This window comes from Crocuta crocuta, unplaced genomic scaffold, assembly GCF_008692635.1.
Source record: "Crocuta crocuta isolate KB4526 unplaced genomic scaffold, BGI_CrCroc_1.0 scaffold170, whole genome shotgun sequence".
NCBI lineage: Eukaryota > Metazoa > Chordata > Mammalia > Carnivora > Hyaenidae > Crocuta > Crocuta crocuta.
The window spans coordinates 7,135,988-7,158,196 of NW_027527853.1; the positions used below are offsets into that span (position 1 = coordinate 7,135,988).

Here is a 22,209-nt window from a genome sequence, read left to right on the forward strand (position 1 = left end):
TTGACAGTGGGGCGGTGTCGCAGGACCGTTCAGGCCTCCCTGAGGGATCCCGGCTATGGACACCAGCTAGGAGCCACTAACGAGGGATCCTACGCAAGATGGCAGCCTGTGGGAGGAGAGAACTGTCTGGACTAGAGTGTGAAGGTCACCAGGAACAGTCCACTGAAATCAAGGCACGGCCCCAGCAAAGCGAGTGGTGGCTGAAAGGTCTGGGAGGGATCCTCCAAAGAACCCAGAGAGATGGCCAGGAGAGGGAGCCTTAAATGTCAGGGCCAGATCGCGTGGAGCCGGCTCAGAGCCTGCTCTGTTGTGTCGTTTCCCACTCCCTGACCGGGTACCCAAACCTGCGAGGGGAAGAGGAGGAGGGAAATTGACCACCTTCTATTTCTGGAAGGAAGGTGACCCTTTTCCAGGCCCCGGTGAGGAGCAGAGAAGCGTGATCGTACGAAGAATATTGATTAATATACTTAGGTGGACATTCTGATTTCTGAATTAAGTTGGTGCTTTGGGATTTAAAATACACCGAGAAAGTTGTGGGGGCTGCTGATGTTTGTCCGGTGGAAGGGGGCTGTGAGAGACCCAAGAAAGTAGGTTTCAGTTAAGTCTTGTGAGCTCTGTTAGCTGAATGTCACATTTGCATCAGGGGCTCGGTCACCTCTGAGAGGAGATGCTGTAATTTACCCTCCTGCAGTTAATCAGTGGGACCCTGGCGTTGGGCTGTGTCCCTCGAACGTGTGACGGGACAGGGCTCTATAAAGGCTGGGGTGAGACCACCCCTGGAGGGAGGAAGGGCGATGAGTCCTGGAGAAGCATCCCAGCAGGTGCTGGAGGCTGGGCCTCGAAGGCTGAACAGGGGTCTCACCGGACAAGCCTGGGTGCTGGGCTGGGAGCAGGTCCCGTGGGCGTCCTGGTGGCGGGCCCTGGGCTGGGCTGGTGGAGAAGGCTTCTCAGGATCCTTGCTCTGTCTCCTTGCAAACAGGACCGCCCTCCCTCCCTGTTCCTGCTCTCTGCCCACCCCAGGTTTCCTAAGGAAGGGTGGGAGCTTGGGGGTGGCCGATACTCTCTGGTTCCCAGGTTTCCCCCCATCCTCTTGTTTTGAATTCCCCACCCCCATCTAGAGCTTCCCCTGAAAACTTGAGTTACAGTGAGCCTGGCCCCCTGGGGTGGCACAGATGTGTGTAAAGAAATCTGCTTTTTGGGTCACCTGGGCTGCAGTCAGTTAAGTGTCTGACTCCTGATTTTTGGCTCAGGTCATGATGTCGTGGTTTGTGGGATTGAGTCCCGCGTCAGATTCCGTGCTGTGAGTGCAGAGCCTGCTGGGGATTCTCTCTGTCCCTCTCTCTCTCTGACCTTCCCCTGCTCTCTCTCTCTCAAAAAAAACCAAAAAAAACAAAACCCCAAAACTAAAATAAACAAAAAACAAAACAAAACAGCATTTCTTCGTGGCCACTTCAGTTCGCCTCAAGTACCGCCAACACTGGCCTGGGCCGCTGCCGTCTGTCTTATGTGCGCTACTGCTCTAGGCCTTTAACCTGTTTCCGTTTCTGTCCTAAATCCTACACCCTTAACGCTCTAGCCTCTGCAGTGCTCCCAGAGTGATAATTTTAAAATAGAAAAAAGATGTCCCTCCTCTCTTTAAAATCCAGTCCTCTTGTGCTCGGAGTAAAATACAAGCTTCTCCGTAGGACTCGGAGTGTCTACTGACCGGCCTCTGCCGCCGCCTCCGGATCCTCTCCCCTTGCTTTCTGCCTCCTTGCTCCTCGCTGGCCGCCCCGGCTTCCGGGAGGGGGCGTGCTGCATGGCGCTCTCCATGCTCCCTCCTGCCCTCAGGGACGTGCCTTCCCCTGCGCTTGGCCTGGCTCGCTCTGCCCTGTCTTTCACGTCTCGGCTTAACCATCATTTTCTCGGAAAAGTCTGGACCTTGCATTCTTATAAGAACACTCCGCACTCTTTTTAGTGTGTATTTATTGTGTTCAACGACTCCCTCCTCCGCATGCTGGAAGCTCCGTTAGTGTCAAAGGTGGCATCTGTTCGGCTCAGCACCTACACTCCGAGCCCAGCCCAGCACCTGGTACGCAGTGGGTGCTCAACGCAGTGCGTTGACCACAGGAATGACAGGCATGCTGTGCCATCTTGGGCACACACTGGCTGGCAAGTGTTTACCCTCCACGTGGGCCATCCCGGAGGGGCCCAGAGGGCCTGAGCACACCTTCTCTAGACATCACAGCTCTCACACCCAAAGAGCCAGTGCCTGTGAGAGCAGAATCACCCTTGAACAAGAAGCCCTAGGTTGGGGGCCCAAATACATTCTGGTGATTGTGGGTTATTTAGCCTCCCTTTCACACCAAAGATTGGGCCAAAATAGGTTTGTTCTGCTGATTAAATGGATGTGAGACAAAAGGAAGGCATCTATAAACTGCCTATTATGTGCTAGACTCTGGGCTGGATCCTTCACGGATTAGTACGTTCAGTGGGAATGAGTTTGTGAGCTACCGTGGGATTGAAATGGCTCTAGGTAAGCAAGATTTGAGTTTTTATTTTTATTTATTTAGAGAAGGCAAACATGATCAGGGGACAGGCAGAAAGAGAGGGAGAGAGAATTCCAAGCAGGCTCCATGCTTTCTTCGCAGAGCCTGATGCGGGGCTCGAACTCCTGAACCGTGAGATCATGACCTGAGCCAAGGTCAAGAGTCTGATGCTCAACTGACTGAGCCACCCAGGCGTCCCAAGATTTGAGTTCTTTGCGTTTAGCTCACATCAAATCGGAGAGGGCACTGATTTAACAAAGGCGGATGTGCACACGAGCAGCTGGAGAATGACTGTGCTGTCCCTGTTCCCTCTGGCGTCACTCTGAGTGCTGTCTAGGGCAGCTCTTCCTCCACAAGCCTATGGGGTGAGTTAGGGCGGTTGTGCTTTACCACGAGAAAAGAGACTCAACAGGGTTAAGTAAACTGCCCGAAGTCATACAACAGTGACCCTGAATTTGAACCCCAATCTGCAGGCTACCACATGGCTCTCTGAAGAGTGTCTTCCCATATTCCTGTGTTGAAGCCCTGTCCCCCGGTACCTTAGAATGTGACAGTCTTTGAGAAGGATGTTCGAGGGGTTATTAAGTTAAATTAGAGGGTGGGGCTCTAATCCAATTGGTATGACTGCTGTCCTTGTATGTATGAAGGGGAGTGACACCTGGAGACTGCGTCAGCAGCATTGCCCATTTCTGGAATCTGGACTCCTTCCACTGTGGTTTGATGGGTGCCAGTGCGGGTGTGTTGTGTGAGGGTGGGCTATCCAACGAGGGCTGTCAACATCCCTCCGGATGCTCATGATCTAATGGGAGGACAAGCATCTTCGCGGTCCTGTTGCCATGGGTGGGCTGTTACAGAAGAGGGGTCTGGATAAGCCCGCCTGAGTTGCTGGGATCGGAACTGGGCTTTGTAGGAAGAACAGGGCTTTGTTCTGTAGGAGCTGGTGGTGATCATTTGTCACCTCTTTCTCTTTTTTGGACATGACTCTGCACTTGGCTGTTACAGTGGCGGTCCTGGCACCCCAAATTCTGTGGCAGGGTTTGGGTGTCTGCAGGGTTCTGTCTGGTTTCCAGCAAAATACTGCCTGCAAATCCCCTGGCCACATAGCAAGCAGGACTGGCCCCCAGCTTCTCAGGCCTCGTGGGAGCACTGGACTCCTCCACACCTTTCTAAACTAGTGGGAAGATGAGAGCTGAGCCTGTGCTGACAAAACGCTTCTAAGAGCTGGAAAACTGGGACCCCTTTTCTCCCGTGGAGTTTTGGCAGACACTGACGAGCAGGTCACAAACCTGTTTTCTCTTCCCTTCTGGCCTTGGCCTACTAACTGTGTCCTCCAGCCTTGCCTGAGGCCTTCGTCTCAGGGAGGGGAGGCCATGGGAGTGAGTCCTGGTCAATGACACGTGACCAAAGTAATGTGTGCTACCTTTCTGAGCCCTTCCCCTGCACAGTCTCCATGTTTGCTCCCATTCTGCAATGGCCTTGAAGGGGGTGAAGCTAATGCAGGGAGGAGTCCAGCTTTGCTCAGAGGATGCTCCTTCCCCTGTGAGTGCCCTGGGGTGCCAGCCAGCACCATGGTGTCACTAACACGAGACCAAGCTCAGGCACCACAGTGACGACGGGAAAGAGAGATCGCTGCACCTTCCCGACGTGAATGGCTGACGTGAGCCTAACTAGAATTCCTAGGGCAAGAACACACAGATGTATTAATAAAACAAAACTATAGTCTAACTGGCTGCAGACATCAGTCTTTTAAGTCACCTGGGCCTTTCTTTGACACTCAGTTTCTTTCAAAGGGTTGTTTAGATTTGATTAAGCTAACAAAATAAGAGATTGTTCTAAAGTGTGTGTGTGTGTGTGTGCAGACCTCAAGTATTACTTGAGGCGCAGCCTACCATCTTAAAACTAAGCAGTTCGAGAATCTCTAGAGAATATTTATGATCTCAGATATTCAAAAACTTTAATAAAATTTTCTACACTGACTAATGGAAGCTGCAATCTACAACCACTAATATTAAGGATGATACGCAACAATAAATTATGCAATCAAAATTTTAATAACAAAGATACTATTTTTAACATGGTCAAATATACTTGGCTAAGTCCAGGTTTTAAAAAACAAAAGAATCTAGCCCAACAGTACAACCATACAGCTTTATACAGAACATCCCATAGGTCAACAGAAAATACATTTGAGCACAAAAATAAAAAATATTTAAAGAGAATCTCTAAGCAGCATTTTATTTCTGCAAAACAGACATATATCTTGTACTGATTAAATATCTACAAGTGCTTTTCCTTTACAAAAATACATATATTCTTAATAGACGAAGTCATTAACAATGACCTGGTAATCTTTCACTTCAATTTGAATGATTCATAAGCTAAATCTTACAACCACAAAAAGGTTTTTATTTGTATTAAGATGTTACCACTTTTGACAAAAAAAGCTTAAAATATTTTATATTTCAAAGGAAAATTAGCAACAGAACTGTACAGTATATCCTGTGACGGCCCTGCCTGACGGGAGGGCTGCGCTATCACAAGCGGGTGCGTGCTGTTGCCGCCAAGTGCAGGAAGGCAGCGGAGGGCTGGCGCTCTCCCCCGAGCTCTCGTCGTGGGCCGCAGCTTCGTAAGGACACTTAGGCCCCCATCCCCATTCTAAAAAATACAGCAAAAGAAAACCAACCCCCCCCAAATGTGAGGCTGATCCCATTACATTTCTAATGTGTGGAACTTCTGCCCCAGTGGACTGAGGTGCAGGCTAGGGGTAGACGATCTGATGACTGTCTGTACAATGTGCCCAGAAATATTTACTCTTCGTTTGTACTAGATTAGTTTCTTATTCCATGAAGCTCTGAAAGATGGGAGAAAACTAGACTCGGTATTTTCACAGATCTCTTTCACTTGATTCTATATTTGTAGACAGTTAAAAGGCATTTCTGAACAATGTCTCAGTACTGAATCCTAGAAAAAGGGGCATAATGAGTATACATATTTGAGCATTTAAAATAAATTAAAGTTTAATTTCATAACTTTCTGAAAAGGAAGTGCTGAAGCATTTTAGTTCTATTTGCAAAGACAGTGTAAGGAGACTGAGTAAATATACTTTTTGTGAAGGCTACATGACCCTAGGAAGAGAATCATTTTAAATTACTGGGAAAATAACTCTGTTTTAGGGAAAAGAAAACCATAAAAACCTTGTAATGTAGAAGTACATTTTAATGACCTTTTACTCTGATGTTTTTCCATCAAAATACTACAGAACTAGGTGTAAAGTAAATCCAGAACTGGATGGTGTTTTTGTGCTTTCAAAGGGTTTCTGAGTCTCTGCTATATATATTATTGATTTTTTTTTTTCCATAGATCAGATCTGGCAGGCATGTTACATTCCTTACTGTAAGGATCTATGTTGTATAGTATGAGAACATTTTCACGGTTTTCTTCTAATCCAAAAGATTAAAGTTATGGCAAAGGGATTCATTTTTGCAATTCCTACAACCAACCTCTTACTGGTATAAAGCTTAGCCTGAGGGAAGATTCCTTATGATAAACCAGAATATGTAGCAGAGTGGATCCAAGGAGGTTGACCCAGTGGCCCATCAGGCTGCATGACGTGAGTTTGACCTTCATGGTGGCCAAAGCCTAAGCTCCCAGGGAGAACGGTGGACGGGCAGTGCTTAACCTGATGTATATGCTCTTGATCTGGGACCCGTTTTTGCCAAATTTGACTGTATGGCTAAATTCTAATCACAATAATCACTGAGAAACAAGACAAAGAGTGAACTTTTTAAAGAAAAAAAAAATTGGCCTTTATGAAAACTTTCCTTTTGAATACCAAAAAAAGCATTTACTTAAGTCCAATAGAATGTACTACGTTCTATATAAGTAAGCATGTCAGCACTTTTACCAAAGTCTGTCATGAAATTTCTCCTATTACTATGAACCCAGGAACTTAATAAAGCCTAAGTTTAGTTTATATGGCCTCCATAAATGAATTAGAGAGCTTCTCAAATTAGAACTTAAAATCTCAATTTCAATATTCTCTTCAAAGGATGCATTCCTCCCCTTGCATGCGTGGGGAGCTAACTGTGGTGTTTATCTCTTTCTCACCTTTGAGGATTTCCTAAGCCCTGCCAGATGGTGCTGGAAAAACAAGGGACATTGTTGGAGAGGGAGTGTGCTCTGATTATTGCAAGAAAAACCTACATTTGATTGATCTCACCACAAAAATCAGTTTAAAGCCTTTCTTTGGTGATATTTTAGCAGTTACTTAAGGTTATTGCCTAACTATATAAACTGAAATTGTGACCTAAAAAAATTCCAACCTCCAAATGTTAAAATGGTCTCTCTAGCATGATTGTTAATTAACAGTAGAATGTCTTTGGTGATCTCTACTTCTTATGAAAATCTTTGAAAAAGCGATTAACTTATGAGTGCCTATTTGGATATAAAGCCATTCATAAGAGGCAGGAACAGATAGCTCAAAACTTAGACAGCGAATCTAAAAGAAATGCACTTTAGCAACGAGGCACTTTCTCTTAAATATTTCACTAAAGCTAAAGAGTTGACAATATTATATAACACACTTTTCCCTCGTCAAGAATCACTTAAATTTAGATTTCATTTTAGTGTACAAATACAGCTGAGCAAACTCATTACATTGATAAAATGTCGCCTATTAGTATGGGACAGATGTTCAGTGAATAAAGAAATGTTCCATTTTTCTAAAAGCGGTTAAAAGACTTTACCCAGAGTGCCCACACCCCAGACTGAATGACCTTATCTTACCTCATCAGTGAAACTTTTAGTTTATTTTTTTATACCTCTTAAAAGTATTCTGTTCATCTAGAGAAAAGGCCATATTCTGATTTTTCTATTAACTGATGTGATTACTTCAATGATAGTGGTACTAATGGACCACAGTCCTTCTTTATATCGAAGCTTCCTTACCCTCTTCCATCTTTGATATCTAAGGCAAAGAAAACCAGTTACCTTTATGGAAGGTAAAGTTCTTTCAGTTTCTTGCATAAGCAACAACAGGTTTAAACAAATTTAATTTCGTTTTATTCTCCAATTTTGCAGATTCAGAGGGTGATTCCTACAGCTTATTTATATAAAGAGCTTTATTAGCACCCTAAGTTGATAAAACTAACTGCAAAAGTCGCCTTTATATTTTTCCTGCATCTGGTTTCTTGCAAATTCCACAAGCTGACCTAGGGAGTAATTAGTGTATTGCTTAGACATGAAAGTAGTCCCATACTTAGGAAATGATCGTTGAATATACCACAGGAGGTCGGCTGAAGAAGTCCGTGGTTCTGAATAGTGACGCTGATCACTCAGGACCGTGCTAAACGGTACACTTCCCTAAATGCTAGCTGATCCCTTCTTCACGTACGGTTTCCTTTCACATGTTTTGGCACATATTCCACTGCTTTTCCATTAAGGTGTTAACATGTGAACGATGAATAAAGGAATTTTACATAAAATTATTCCCAAATCCATAATTCCTATATATTTCCTTGGAAAACAGTAAAATGACATGTGATGAGGCAGCAACAGGCCCCATTTAAAGAGCTCATGTATATATAAAACTCACTGAAGGCTCTACGCTTTGGCTGGGGACTCAAAAACACGCAGGTCTCCTTTGCGGTTTTATTTTAAAATGCACTCTCAATTCATTTTGACTTAACTTCCATATGTAAAACACTACTTGAATCACTGACCTAGATGTGACAAATTTATAATATTAAAATTTCTCCGGGATGGCAGGGAATTGGATTTCACAGCACAGTAAAATAATTTCTGTAGGTAGAGAGCAGATTCTGGTTTTGGTTGAGTGCAATGGTCTGTTCTAACCATTTTTAAAGAGTTAACAAAAATCTGCCTTTTAAAAAGCTCTGCTTCTGAGTCCTTCCAGGTACAGACACAGTCTAACAAAATGAAATTAAGAAAGCACTGCCGTAACCTTTTTCACAAAAGTCCAAACAAAAACAACAGAAATCTTTAATAGAGACTTTCTGACTTGAAACAAGGACATATGGAAAACATAATTAGGAAGTTTCAGCTTTTCATATGGTGAAATGCATCAAGATTTAGCTGTATTTTGTGTTTTTAGATTTGTACGATGTTTCATTCCTAAAAAGCATTTTGAGATTCAGAAGGCAGTGGTCTGTGATACATCTTACTGGAAACTGTAGCGCGTCTACAATGTATACAGTATAAACCCATGTGTGTAACACACGGATTGTGCTCATGTCAGATCTCTCAAACAGGTTTCCCAACTTTCAAGACTCTTCCTAAGTTTCAGAGGTTAGCTTATTTTGAGGCAATTAATAAAACTTCGAAAGAAATTTTTTTTGAAAATAATTGTAAGTTTTTAAAACAAAGTTCTTCATATAACTTAAGGTAATGAGACTTTCTCTGACTTGCAGACTAATCTCAGAATGAATGGAAGACTTAACCGAACTGCAGAATCCCAGCTCTGACCTTAATGAATTTATGTACAAAACAAGAATCCCATTTACCCCTGCTTTAAAATGGAATCGTCTCAAATCATTAATCTTGGTTAGCGTGTTCACCTACTACACTGCAGTTACTCTATTAGACGCATGTGGTTTGGAGATGCGATGGGTAACAGTTTTAACTTATAATTGCTTGAGACTTCTAAAATCCATAAAATAGCTAACATTATCTGCCCTAAAAATCCTAATATTTAAAATCATCATAACCCTCTGCATGCCACAATGACACACACCTAAGGCCAACTTAAAAGAGACGTTACACTCATTAAATGAGAGCCACGACAGAAGGACGCACACGTAGAACGGGCTACACAGTGATGGTTCACGAAGCAGCACCTGCTCGTCATAAGGCATCACGAAAGACTGACCTTGCTGATGCAGTAATTTTGTCAGAAGTCCGTGTGACCAGCTGCAGTATTTCCAATGGTTCTGGATCGGACTGTGGCTGTCCACCAGGTCACACACGTTTTCAATCTGGAGGGCTACCGTGCCTCCCTGTGCAGTGGTAGACCCCACAGCTGGAGGGCTTAAAATGTCTACAATTACAATGTGCTCTGATGATAATAAGTGGAATTCTTCCCCCAAAGTCTTGCACATTCAAGAGTGAACTATTTCACACAGAAAAAGCTTAGAATAGGACCGTGGCTCAAAAACCACTCTTCTAAATACTTTTCCATACAAAATAACTTCAAGATATAATAATTATTTCTTGTACAGTACTCTATTTAAACAAAAGTTAATAAAATATTAAGTACGTGAAAACTGCAACACCACACAGATTGAGTCCTATTACTAGTGTAATCAAACATCAGAACAGTCTGGGAACCGGCAAGCAAAGTATTCAGGAGGCTGACTCGCAGCTGCATACCTAGCTGACAGCAACTGTGGCTGATGTCCACGCTGGGAGGCAGCACAAATGCCGTATGCGGGGGGTCAGGAGCAGAATGGCACTTGGTTCACTCTTAATAGAAACAACATAAATGCAACTAACAATTTAGAGACAGACAGTGGCCTTATTTGCATGCTGAAAGTCTGGTTGTGTCCCTCTCGTCCACACACCATTCCCTGTGCGATCTGCTGATGAGTAAACAAAGAGTGCAGGAGTCATCTCCGTGGGATCTAGGCCCCTTGGTCTAACCGAAATCAATTCTTGGTCGATACTGCAATACCATGGGGTAGGACTATAAAATAAAAACATGATGATGAATAAGACTGTGTTTATATGAAAAATGAAAACAATATAGATTATATACAAAAGCTTTAAGAATGCAGACGTGTAATTTACAATATTTCCTGGTACTAGTGATTATGACAATTAAGGACTAGTTACCATTAAGATGCTTTAGTTTTAAACTGCCATTATTTTCCTAGAATCAGGCAAGTTTTCTCTAATATGTAACAAAGGTCAAGTTCAAAGGCTCATGAGGTCACAGTGCCTGGGTATGTGGGTCATATAGAAGTAATACTCAGGGAGGACCGAGTGCTCTGCTCCCTGCTTAAAGGTGTTCAGTCATCTGCCTCGTGGGGCTGGATTCCATCCAAGCTGCTGTCTGTGAGAGCCCACTGAGTCACAAATTAACAGAGACCTCTTGCTATGAAACTGGGGTAGTTTTCACAAATCACATTTGTTTTTAATAAGTTTGACATGATTTTTTTTTAACACTGAAACTTTAATGGTCTTTTAAAACTGAGACACACATAGCTAACTGTTACATGGAACATTTAGGTTGCTACTTCCTTTCAACAGTCAGTTGATACTATTACTTATTCTGAGTGGACTCCTATAATTGAAAGGTATGGACTGCCGTGCATTGCTGTGACTACATAAAAGGTATCCCACATCCTAACATACTAGAGAGGAAACTGCTTCCTGCGCTTATATAAAGGGCATATGATCTGTCACATGGCCACTCTAGTACCTGTTTTCACCTGCTACTTTCCCTTATATAGAACCTAATGTCACAAAGTCTGGTTTGGAGAACCAACGGTTTTCCTTTCCTGAAAGCTGGAGATTCCCCCTTTTTAAAGGAAATTTCATTGAGAAGCTCCTTTTATGAAACCAAGAAAGTGTTGAGATTATCACTGATGGGTCCTCTTCATCTCAGTGTAGGTGAACACAAAAGTCCAGGCCAGGAAATTGTGTCCTCTTTCGTACAGGCAAAAGGGATGGGCTGAGGTTTTTTAGAATCCTAAAATGACCATTACTGCACTTATCACAAGTAGGTTATAGGAAGATTCCTTGTTGGTCTTGAACCACTCAGCTCAGGATGGGACTGGAGGATGGGAATGGAAATCTCCAGGGCTTGCTCTCCCCAGCCAAGGACGTAAGGAGTGCCACCGCCAGTTCTGAGAGCTGGAGTAAAAGTCACAGTGTCTCAAGATTTCCATGGCCTATATCTGTTTGGTTTAAATTTTGTTTGTTTTTATTTAAACTCTGTTCCTTCTGAATGAGAATATCCGGGAATGAGGCATAGGAATCTGCATTTTAAAAAACGCCTGGGTTTTGTGAAACTGAGCCAGCTGTGGGGACTGCTACCCAGACCCCCGACCCTGGAGTAGGGTAGGGTCTCCTTCCCGTTGTCCTGGCCCAGCCAGCGCTTGCCCTTGGCCACAACAGCCTTCCTGGTTTTGTTCTCCATCCCAGACTCTGTTGCGGCTACATGCTTTCTGCAAATGATAAAGTCACTCATTCTAGAATCCCTAAAATCTAGAAGATTCCATCAGCAGTTCTACAGGGATGAAGGCAGAGAGGGGAAGTAAAATGGCTTGTCAGTGGTCAGGATTTTCCGGTTTTGGTTGAAAACGGTTTGCTTTTCCCCAAGTAACCATTTGTGTCTGTTCTACGATGACAGCTGAGGTGTCACCTTATTGAAGTGTTCTACAATGCTGGGAACTGCTAAGATCTATTCTAAGTTCTATTTGTATTTCAGTTTGCAAAGTAAAACGGCGCTGTGCTAACTCTCAGGAAAAGGGGAGCATCACCCTTCAGGGTTCAGTGACTGCCCTGAAGGGACTTACTTGTAGAGTTGCTAGTCTTCAGTCTCATCATGTACTAAAATAAAAGATACTTCCACAGTATAGATTTCAAATGTGATAACTTTGGGAAATGATAAATCACATTGACCTTGATACTCTGCTTTTCGTAAAAAATCTTTATCATAAAAGTAATGCGGTTTCATGGTAGACTTGGAAAATATAGAAAAGCACCAAGAAAAAAGGAAAATCATTTATATACCACCATCCAAAGGTAACTACCATAGCTATTTTAGTGTAGATTTTTCTGGCCTATGTACATATTTTTTTTTTTTCAGACTGTAATCATGCTACACATATTTGGTAAATAATTTTGTCCATGTAAAATTTTAACTTCCACTTAAAAATTCTGAAACTTATTTTGATACTATTTAATATCTTTTTTTTAAAAAATAGCTTTTCAACATTTGTTTATTTTTGAGAAAAAGAGAGACAGAGGGCATGTAGAGGAAGAGGCGGAGAGAGAGGGATACACAGAATCTGGAGCAGGCTCCAGGCTCGGAGCTGTCCTCACAGAGCCCGATGTGGGGTTTGAACTTAGGAACCGTGAGATCATGACCTGAGCTGAAGTGGGATGCTTAACAGACTGAGCCACCCAGGTGCCCCCCTTGGTGATCATTTTTAAAGGAAGAATATAATACCTTTGTAGAAAAGAATCATAAGTTATCAATAAATTTCCTTTTGCTGAATGTTTAATTATTATTATTATTTTTGGAGATTATGGATTAATCTTGTCCCAATGATCAGGGCTGTTCCTGGAGTGGGATTGCTGGTTCAAACAGCATAAATACTGTCACCCTGGAATTCAAGGAAGCTATTCTATCTTTACATTGCCAATAGTAATATGACTGCTCATTCTTCAATGGCCTCAACAATGAGTACTATCTTTTCTTCCCTTTTAACATGGCAACTTAGTAAGTATAAAATAGTATTTATTTCTTCTAAAAAAATTAAGCATTTTTGAATGATTAGCCAGTTCTGTTTCCTTCTTTGGTGACTTTCCTACGGAGGTCTTTTGTTCATTTTTCTATGACAGGTTGAACTGTCTTACAGATATGCATGAATTTTTCATGTGTTAAGGCTGTTAAACTTTTCTGTCACATACTGCAAATATTTCCTTAGTTAAGGTATTTCTGCCATGTACTTTCCAATATTAACAGTCAGCTTGCTTTGTCCTCTTTTTCCTTTTAGGTGAACAGTGAAAAAGGCCATCCCCACTCTGAGAATATTCAACTATGTTTCTTCTTGATCTTTGATGGTATCTATTTTAATAGTTAGCACTTAAAGCCACAAGAATCTCCTATAATGTGAGGTATGAACTGAATCTCCATCACCACCACCAAGTCTCAGTAAAATTTATTGCAGAGTTTACTGATTAGCCCTGCCAACTGCCAAACATGGTCTCTGGTCCAGCCCTGCTGGCCTCCTTGCAACCCTCAACCAGTCAGATATAACCATTCCTCTGGATCTTTCCACTGTGTTCCCTTAGCCTGAAGCACCGGATACCAGGTACACACACAGCTATTTCTCTCACTTCCTTTTGATCAAGAATCTCCACCTGAAAGAAGTCTTCCTTTGGCTATCTTATCTAAAATATTCTACTTCTCTTAGTTTTTCTTCTAACACTACAAATTTGACTGACTTATTTTTCATCTCTTATCAGCATTAGAGTGTAAGCTCTATGAGGAAGTTGCTCATTTTTACCTCTGTGTCCCCAGGGCCTACAAGAGTACCCAGTGCATAGTTAAGTGTTCAGTAGGTATTTGCTGAATAAATCTTTCTTCCTCCGCTAACTTGAAATACTCTATAGATTTATACACACTAGAGTCTGTTCCTGAGCTATTCTTTTGATTCATATGTCTGTGTTTAAGCCAGTGCCCTATATTAATTACTTCATCTTACACCTGCATTTTGGTATGTGGCTGTGCACATGCCCCCTGTTACCCACTGAAAAATGTGACTGACCAGAAGCGCTGGCTTGTACTTCCTGATGGAGTTCAGAATGGGTGCTTCTGTTAAGTTAAACAAGAATCTGGTAAAAGTGTGTTTGGAACTATATCAAACTTGATAACCTAATTATGGGACGAAATGACACCTCTATAATATTTAATATACTATTTAAATTTCTTGTGTGTGAAGTGGTATTTTGGTTATTTATAAGGAAGTCTCTGATCTTAGGAAACATATGCTGAAATATTCAGTGGTCAACTGTCATGATACTTGGAATTTACTTTCAAATAGTTCCACAAAGAAACAACAGACAGAATTATAAAGACATTAATAAGATAAGGAGAAGGGAAGAGAAGGAAAGAGGGAGCATAAAATGTAGCAAAATGTTAGCTGATAAAATCTAAGCAAAAGTAAAGGATATTCTTTTGTATTATTTCAACTTTTTGTTTTTTGACAAATTTTAAAATAAGCTGGTAGAAAAAACTGGGACTTAATGAATTTTATCAAATGCCTTTTCAGTATCTACTGATGGTTTTGATTTGACTTTGTGTGTGCGTATATATAAAATAAGTTTCTATTATGCAACATATATTACTTCCCTTCCCTCAGTATCAAGCTGTTCTTACATTTCTGATAAAAAATGCTATTTAGTGTTTTTTTATTATTCTTTTGGTATATTATTTATCACCTTTGTATTTGTATTCAAAATGAAATTGATACTGGCTTTCTAGTTGGGGGTTCTCAGTTTTTGGTATCATGATTATGTTACTTTTATAAAATTAATTTGGAAGAATTACATCTTTTAATAATTTAAAACAGCTTATAATGGGAATGATCTATTGCTTGAAAATTGGAGAGAGGGTGACCATAAAGCTATTTAGGTATCCTTTAAGGAAGGAATTCTCTAATAATTATTTTCTTTCATGACTTAGTGATTTAAATTTTCTTTCTTCGTGGGTGAATTTTGGTCCACTGGTACTTTCCTAGAAAACTGTCCATTTCATGGAATTTAAAAATTAAGTAGTATAAAACTATATACGTAATATTTTCTTGAAGTAAAAGAGTGATAATTTTTCCCTTGAAAACTTGTAGCTGAATTTTGGCTAAAGGTGTATTATGTTAATTACAAGTTCAACTCTGTGACAGGACTGTATAATCCCTAATGAAGTGCTGAAGGAAGAAAAGGGAATTTTGAGGATTTTTAAAAATTTGATCTTATTTCAGTTGTTCTCTGATACTTTAGATCAGAGTTTAAGAACATCTTTATTTCTAAGGAAGCAGACATCAGTGCCCAGACTGAAAGCAAAAGACCACGCACATAGGAGTTACGGTGAAAGGGAGAAGCATCGCTACCCCTCACTACCCCAATACAAGGTGCACTTCTATTAGATAACTGGGGTGTGGGTCTGAGGAGAGTCTTCCCCAATGCATTTTAAAATCAGTCCACTATCATTTCTGTAGAAGTAACCTGAGCGAGCTCACAGTTAGTTACATGTGGCTGTCGCTGCGACTGACCCTCACTTGACCAGCCATTTCATCTTTCACTTGTAGGGGACTCATTAAAACACAGAAAACAAAACAAAAAAAACCCTTACACAAAGAAGGGTTAACTAACTATGGAGCAGAGATCCAATATGGAGCAGAGGTTTCTCAAGGGCTGAAACTAGTAATTATTAAAAATGTCTGACTCCTAAATAATGTCCTTAACATTTATAATTTCATTTTTTAATTCTGTGAAATTAGATAATGCGAGATAACTAAAATAATGGGAAACTCTGGGGACGTAAATTGAAAAATGATATTTTGTAGCTCAAATGCATGTTAGTTTTGCAAAATGACATGTCTTAGAAACTTGAGTTTGGGATGCGAGCGATCACCATCTTGGCGGGCTTCGTCAGGGTCATATGTACAGTCGTGAGTGCCTCTTACCTGATACAAAGGGCCATCCTGAGAGCAGACTTGCGAAGCTGAGCAGTTCAGACACCGAAACTGCGGAGGAGATGAACTCATCAGATAAGAGGCATCCACAACTGGATACATATTTAAAACTGATTATTTAAACTATTTTAACGTCAAACATGAGCCAACATGATTAGTTTAAACACTTTCCAAGATATGGTAGTTGTTTTTGGAAAAAAATTTTAATAACTTAGTGGCTGTAGCTTGAAACAAGTTTAATATCTAAATATCAGTTTTGTTAATACTCTGCAAATATTTACCAAAATGGTGGCTACCCTTTCCATCTCCTCTTCAAATAATGGTTCCTGGGAAAACTGTCACCTCTTCAGTCCAGAAGGGGTATTCTCTTTGTTCCTCCCCTTCCTGTGATTAATCTCACATAGCTCTCCTTTCCACTGCCCATGAAAGGAACACTGTTGGAGGACCTCAGAAACTCTGAAAGGGGCATGAGGCTTGCCCCAACCTGTGAGAGGTCCATTTTATGTATGAGGTTAGAGGTTAGGTTCTTCATATTGCTCAGGTTAGGTTTTAGTCTCCACATCTATTATAACAGCATGAGATTGTGAGCTCCTTGAGTGGCACACAGCAGCTTCTCACAGAAGTGTTTGCGAGTCAATCAATGAATGAACGCATCTTAAAACTACTGAGTGATTCATTTGTAAACCTGCTAACTTCTAACAGTTTAGCCATTCATATTTAAAGAGAAATCATTGCCAAATCTTGATGTTTTCAATATTGTGTTAAATATTTATTAAACATAAACATTATTTTAATTGTGGTTATATACTTTAAAATTATGTATATATGAATTCAACATTGCATGTCTCTTCAAAATGGGGAAAATGCATAAAAAATATTTGAGGTATAAATTAACCTGGATAAATCTAACATCCCAAAGCAAGCTGCTTTTAAAAGCTACACTTTGAAAGAATGTTAAAGTAAGCAATGAATAAAACAAATGTATTGGTAGCCTTTTAAATACGATTTTAGATGTTTCCCATTTCCTCAAAAGACTAGCAGTTTTTTCCAGAAGTGAGTCATTGACTTTGTGTCCAGGGTTCATTAACGTGCCGTAGGACACGCCCTGGCAGCTTTCCCTTTTCTCTCTGAAGTCCCCATGCTCTGGTCTATCAGACCTTGCAAGTCCTCAACTGTGCCAAGTCCCAGATAGCATTTAAGGGAAGGGTTCAGGTAAAAAGAGGCTATTTCACTAGAGTGATTATTTTTTCCTATTAATCTCTGTTGGTACCAGTGATGAAGGATGCTTGCTTTTCCTAAAAGTGCTTAATAATGCAAATAAAGCAAAGTAAGACAAATGTAGCACCGTGACTGTAGGTACATCCTGGCAGGGGGTGGCTAGGAGACCTAAAACAACCAGGATCATCTGGGAAAGACGTGCTCTACTGAGACTTAGTACTCAACCTACCCAAGAAAAGGTGAGCAGGAAGAACACGAGTTCATGAGGAAAGCTGAGGCTGAATGGACAGCTAGTAATAGTAAGCTCTCAGGGATGAGAGGAAGTACGAGAGAGAATTACAATCATATGTAAGACACATAAGCTATTCATAAACTTATTAACATTTGTTATGTCAGGCAGTCTGCTTTGTTTATATAGTATTCCATTCTTACTAAAACATTTCAAGACAAGTATTGTTACTCAAATTTTAGAGATCAAAAAACTGAGTCAAAACTAGGAAGCAGAACACAACTGGGAGGAAAGAGCTATAACACATCTAACCAAAGATTCATTTCTAGAACATATAAAGAGCTCTTAGAAGTTAGAAAAAAACAAACAGCACAACAGATCAACAACAAGGCAACTGATATGAAAAGAAGCTTCAAAGAATACAAAATTGGTAATATGCTGTATTGGTGAAGATGTTAAAAAATGGGCACTCTCCTATTATTACTGATAGAATTACACACTGCTAAAATCTTTTAACATACATAGACCTGTAAATCCCACATCTAGAATCTAACCAATGAATGTTTGCACATGTGCAAAAAGATATATGTACTGCAATATACCATTGCTTGTAATGTTAAAAAAAAAACCTTGAAAAAAATCTAAATTTCCACCAAAGGAGTGTGTAAATCAAATTATGCTGCAGACACACAAATGGGATACTATGTGTTACAAAGAACTGTATCAAAGTTTGTTGATTCTCCATAAGACATATCATAAATGAGAAAAAGAAGTTGAACAGTACGTATGATTCCATTTATGCTTCAAAACTGTGATGAACACTGGATATTATAAACACAATCAGGTATTATTGGTGATTAGTCTAGATAATTCAGTCCCTTCTAGACTGAGATTGGATTCTGTAATTCTATGCCCTCAGTTTACAGAAATGGATGCCATAGGCAAGCCAGTGGTCATGGACCACATTTCCTAAAATCCTGTTACTCACAGGAGGGTCCAGGATCAGATGCACTGGCATCCCCTGGGAGCTTGTTAGAAATGCAGAATTTTGGGCCTCATCCCAGACTTACTGCCTACGGAGTCAGAATCTGTATTTTACCAAGATCCCCAGATGATTTCTGTTCACATTAAAGTTTGAGAAGCACTGACTTTTAAAAAAGGTATATTTTCTCCCATTAATAAGTAAAAAACAATAAGCAATAGGCCAATCTTGAGTGTAACATCTTCAGGTAGCAATACTGTTAAGTTTAACCAGATGTTTGATTCCTAATGATAAAAACCTTTCAAAGATGTATCACAGTGAGGAATCCAGAGAGTGCGAGCACTTGAGAAAACAGGCTGAGTCAGAAGGGGAGCTGTCCCAGGAGGAAGAAAGTGGCACAGGAGGTGCGCGGCTGCCCTGGAGAAGTGGGGGCAACGCTGGCTTCTGCGAGATTCGACACGTCAGACTATGTAAGGAGGTGACTGGAATATGAGTGGCCTTGCCTGAGGCAGAAGAGCCAGGGGGCAGAGCAGCATCCCTCGTGAAGGGGGAAGACAGCCACGGGGTTCACTCAGAGACCCAGGAGAACGTAGAACCGATGAGTAACACTGCCTGGCACTGAACAGAATAAAACAGCTGCAAAGATGCCAATTCCAGCTAAGTCAACCTAGAAATTTATTCCAATGCCAATCACAATCCCATTCTTGAGCTTATTGGAAAAAATAAATGGGTAAAACTAGCCAACACGATTTTTAAAAGGATAAAAATTGCCTCATAAAATAATCGGAACTTTATTCAAACTTATCCCAAAGAAAATGGACAATTTAGGGGCTTTAAATTAGGGGTGGTATGTGATCAGATTTTTAGAAAAGCCATATATAATGCATACTGTGGTGCAGGGATAAGACCCACTCAGAAGAACAAAACAGAATGTCCAGGAACATAATGTACATACCTGTGTGTGTACAAACATGTACAGATACGTCTACATAGATAAGGGTGACAACTCAAAACACTGAGATAAAGTATGGATTATTCAATTAGAATAATTTAGACTTAGTCTTGTTTATTTTTTTAACAAAAAAATTTAAAATGTTTATTTCCGAGAGCGAGCAAGCACGTGTGAGCTGGGGAGGGGAAGAGAGAGAATCCCAAGCAGGCTTTAGACTATCTGCGCAGAGCCCGACACCGGCCTCCATTTCATGAACCATAAGATCATGACCTGACCCAAAACCAAGAGTCAGATGCTTAACCGACTGAGCCCACTCAGGAGCCTGAGTCTTAGCCTAGGTAGGTATGTGTGTGTAAGGAAATAAATCCCAAAATATTTACTGTAAAAAAGTACTAGAAACAAGTGAAAGAACCACAGGATAGGAAATCAGCTGACCGCAGCAGGAGGCAGAGCCAGGCAGCAAAAGCAGCAGTAGACAGTAATGTGAGCTTTTCAGACATCCTGGCGTCCTGCTGGCATTGGTGGGTAGAGAAGGGCAGGGATGTGATTGCAACAAATACACTAGTAGGGGCTTGATCAAGAAATTATCATTTTGTTGCTAATTTGTCTATTCACTCCAACTGTCAGAATTCACCAATTACTATTATAATAACTCCTAATTGGAACATGAGCAAAAGTTTAAAATCTGTTTAAGAGAAAACAAATGGGAAATGGAGTTCCAAATAAATGAGATGATCTTTAGGATATATTTTGCATAACTATTACCTTACAAAAAAGACAAATTCTGCATTCAATTAACTCTCTGAACAAATGTTTTTTGAGTCTGTAGTAGGCACTACGGTAGCTACTGGAGACTCAGCAGTGAACAAATAATCAGCCCCATCCTCAGATTACATTTTAGTTGGACAAACAATAAACATAAATAAGTAGCATAGTGTGTCAGATGGTATGAAAAAAATACTATGGAAAACAGTCAAACATGAAAATGGACTGGGAGAGTGCCAGATTGGGAGCGGCAGTTGTAATATTAAGGGAAGTCAGAGCCCTCATAGAGAAGGTGATGTAGAAGCAAAATTCTTTAGGTGAAGAGGGTAAGTAAGCAGGTGGATACCTAGGGAGGCAGGAGAAAGCCTGGCATGTTACAGGAAACAGGAGTGCACGGGGCCGGAATGTGATGAGCCAAAGGAGAGTAAAGCATACAACTGGAGAGGTGTCTGGGGAAAAGTCTGGGGGTCAGTATCTAGAGGTCCCTGGGAGGACTCTGATTTTATCTAAATGAGATAAGATGCCACTGGAGAGTTCGGAGCAGAGAAGCGACATGTTCTAAGTTGTTGTAGGAGCATCGCTGTGCTGGGCAAAGACAGTATGCAGACCCCAGGTGGAGGCAAGAGTGGAAGCAGGAGCTCAGACAGAAGAGTTGTACAGTAGTTCTGCAGAATGGGGACAGTGGCTGGGACCAGAGGGGCAGAGTGGAGGTGGTTAAGTCAGAACTGGATGGTGTTCTGACAGCAGAGGTCACAGAATCTGCTAAGGATAGATGAAAGAAAAAGAAACTAATAAGGACTGACTTCAGGGATTTTCGTGTGAGACACTGGAAAAATGGAACTACAAATCTTGGAACTATTGAGATTGTATAGACTGAGGAGCAAACAGACTTGGAGGAGAGCAAACAAAAAGCAGGGCTGTCATGCTGAAAAAATGAATTGGGCTAATATATTACTTCACCATTGTACTGAGTATAAAATGTGTAAGTTTTCTATTTTAGTTTTTTACTGGAATGAAAAATCATAAGGTACTGAAACATTTTTCCAAGCAATCTTTATTAAAATATGCCTTAAACAACCAAGGAATTTAATCAAATATCTATAATCAGAAACATAATTGTAGTAAAAACTGATTTAACTGATAGTCTATTAATAGCAATTTCTACGAATTAGCTCCTTCACACTTTGACATTAAAATAACTGGCAGTGTGGCCAACTGCTGGGAAGGGGTCACGTGAAGGACAAGTGAGTGCTAGCAGAGGTCTGGCAGTGGATGACTTCTTACCTCTCTTCCACCCTAAGGCAAGCCCATTCATAGTGTCTGAAAATCATTAACACACTTAAAATGCCCAATGACTTACAAAAGAAAGCTACAATTATATCATTACAAAATTATACGTAATATCCCAATGTCTAGGCCCCAACTGTGCCAGGCAAGAGAGAACTGACTGCCTCTGTAATCTGCACCTGGGACCTGAAACACTTTGGCTGGAAAGATTCCGTGAAGGTGATGTATGTAGAACCATTAAAAAAAAACAAACACAAAACAACACTATAAAATATCCTAGGAAGTCAAGTAGTGATTCACCAAATGCAAAGATAAATTTGTTTTTTAAAAAATGAGGCTTAGAGAGGTCTAATATGTCTTTCCAGGGCACACAACTCTGGTGACTGGGTCCTCGAACATCATGTCTTCTTCCTGGTCATGAGAATTCTGCCTCACAAGGAAGACTTTACCCAAGTAGGACTCAGAAAAAAAAATTCTGACCTTAATGTTAGGTGCTTCATTATTGTTATATCAAGACATTTCTGAAAAACATAGCCAATCATCCTATCCATTGAACAGAACACACAAAAATGAGTTTTTGAGGTTTGTTTCATTAATGTTCCATGGATGTTTCCAATCCAACAAGTATGTTTTTGAATCACTGGAACATGGCAACTCTCATTATATTCAGATTCTATATTATTTGTCCTCGAGTGAGGTTACATTTCTTTTGTATTCTTTTATAATTTACATTTTCACAAAAATGTCATAAAACCTAGCTTATTAGATTAAAACTACAGAGAGTTTAGAAGTGACATATTGCACCATAA

The 22,209-nt window shown here is 40.8% G+C and overlaps 1 protein-coding gene across 2 annotated transcripts in view; it reads right to left on the reverse strand.

Annotated features, from left to right (window-relative positions):
- Positions 1-4,556: 4,556 nt before the first annotated feature.
- Positions 4,557-22,209, reverse strand: part of PCGF5 (polycomb group ring finger 5) — a 70,043-nt gene continuing 52,390 nt past the window's right edge. The window contains exons 9-10 of one of the 2 annotated variants that reach the window (XM_077779915.1): positions 15,959-16,018; positions 4,557-10,227 (exon numbers count right to left, since the gene is read on the reverse strand). In XM_077779915.1, the coding sequence (XP_077636041.1) occupies positions 10,180-10,227; positions 15,959-16,018 (108 nt within the window). In that variant the 3' untranslated portion in view covers positions 4,557-10,179. The remainder of the gene's footprint in view (positions 10,228-15,958; positions 16,019-22,209) is intronic. The other variant, XM_077779922.1, reaches the window with a different exon arrangement.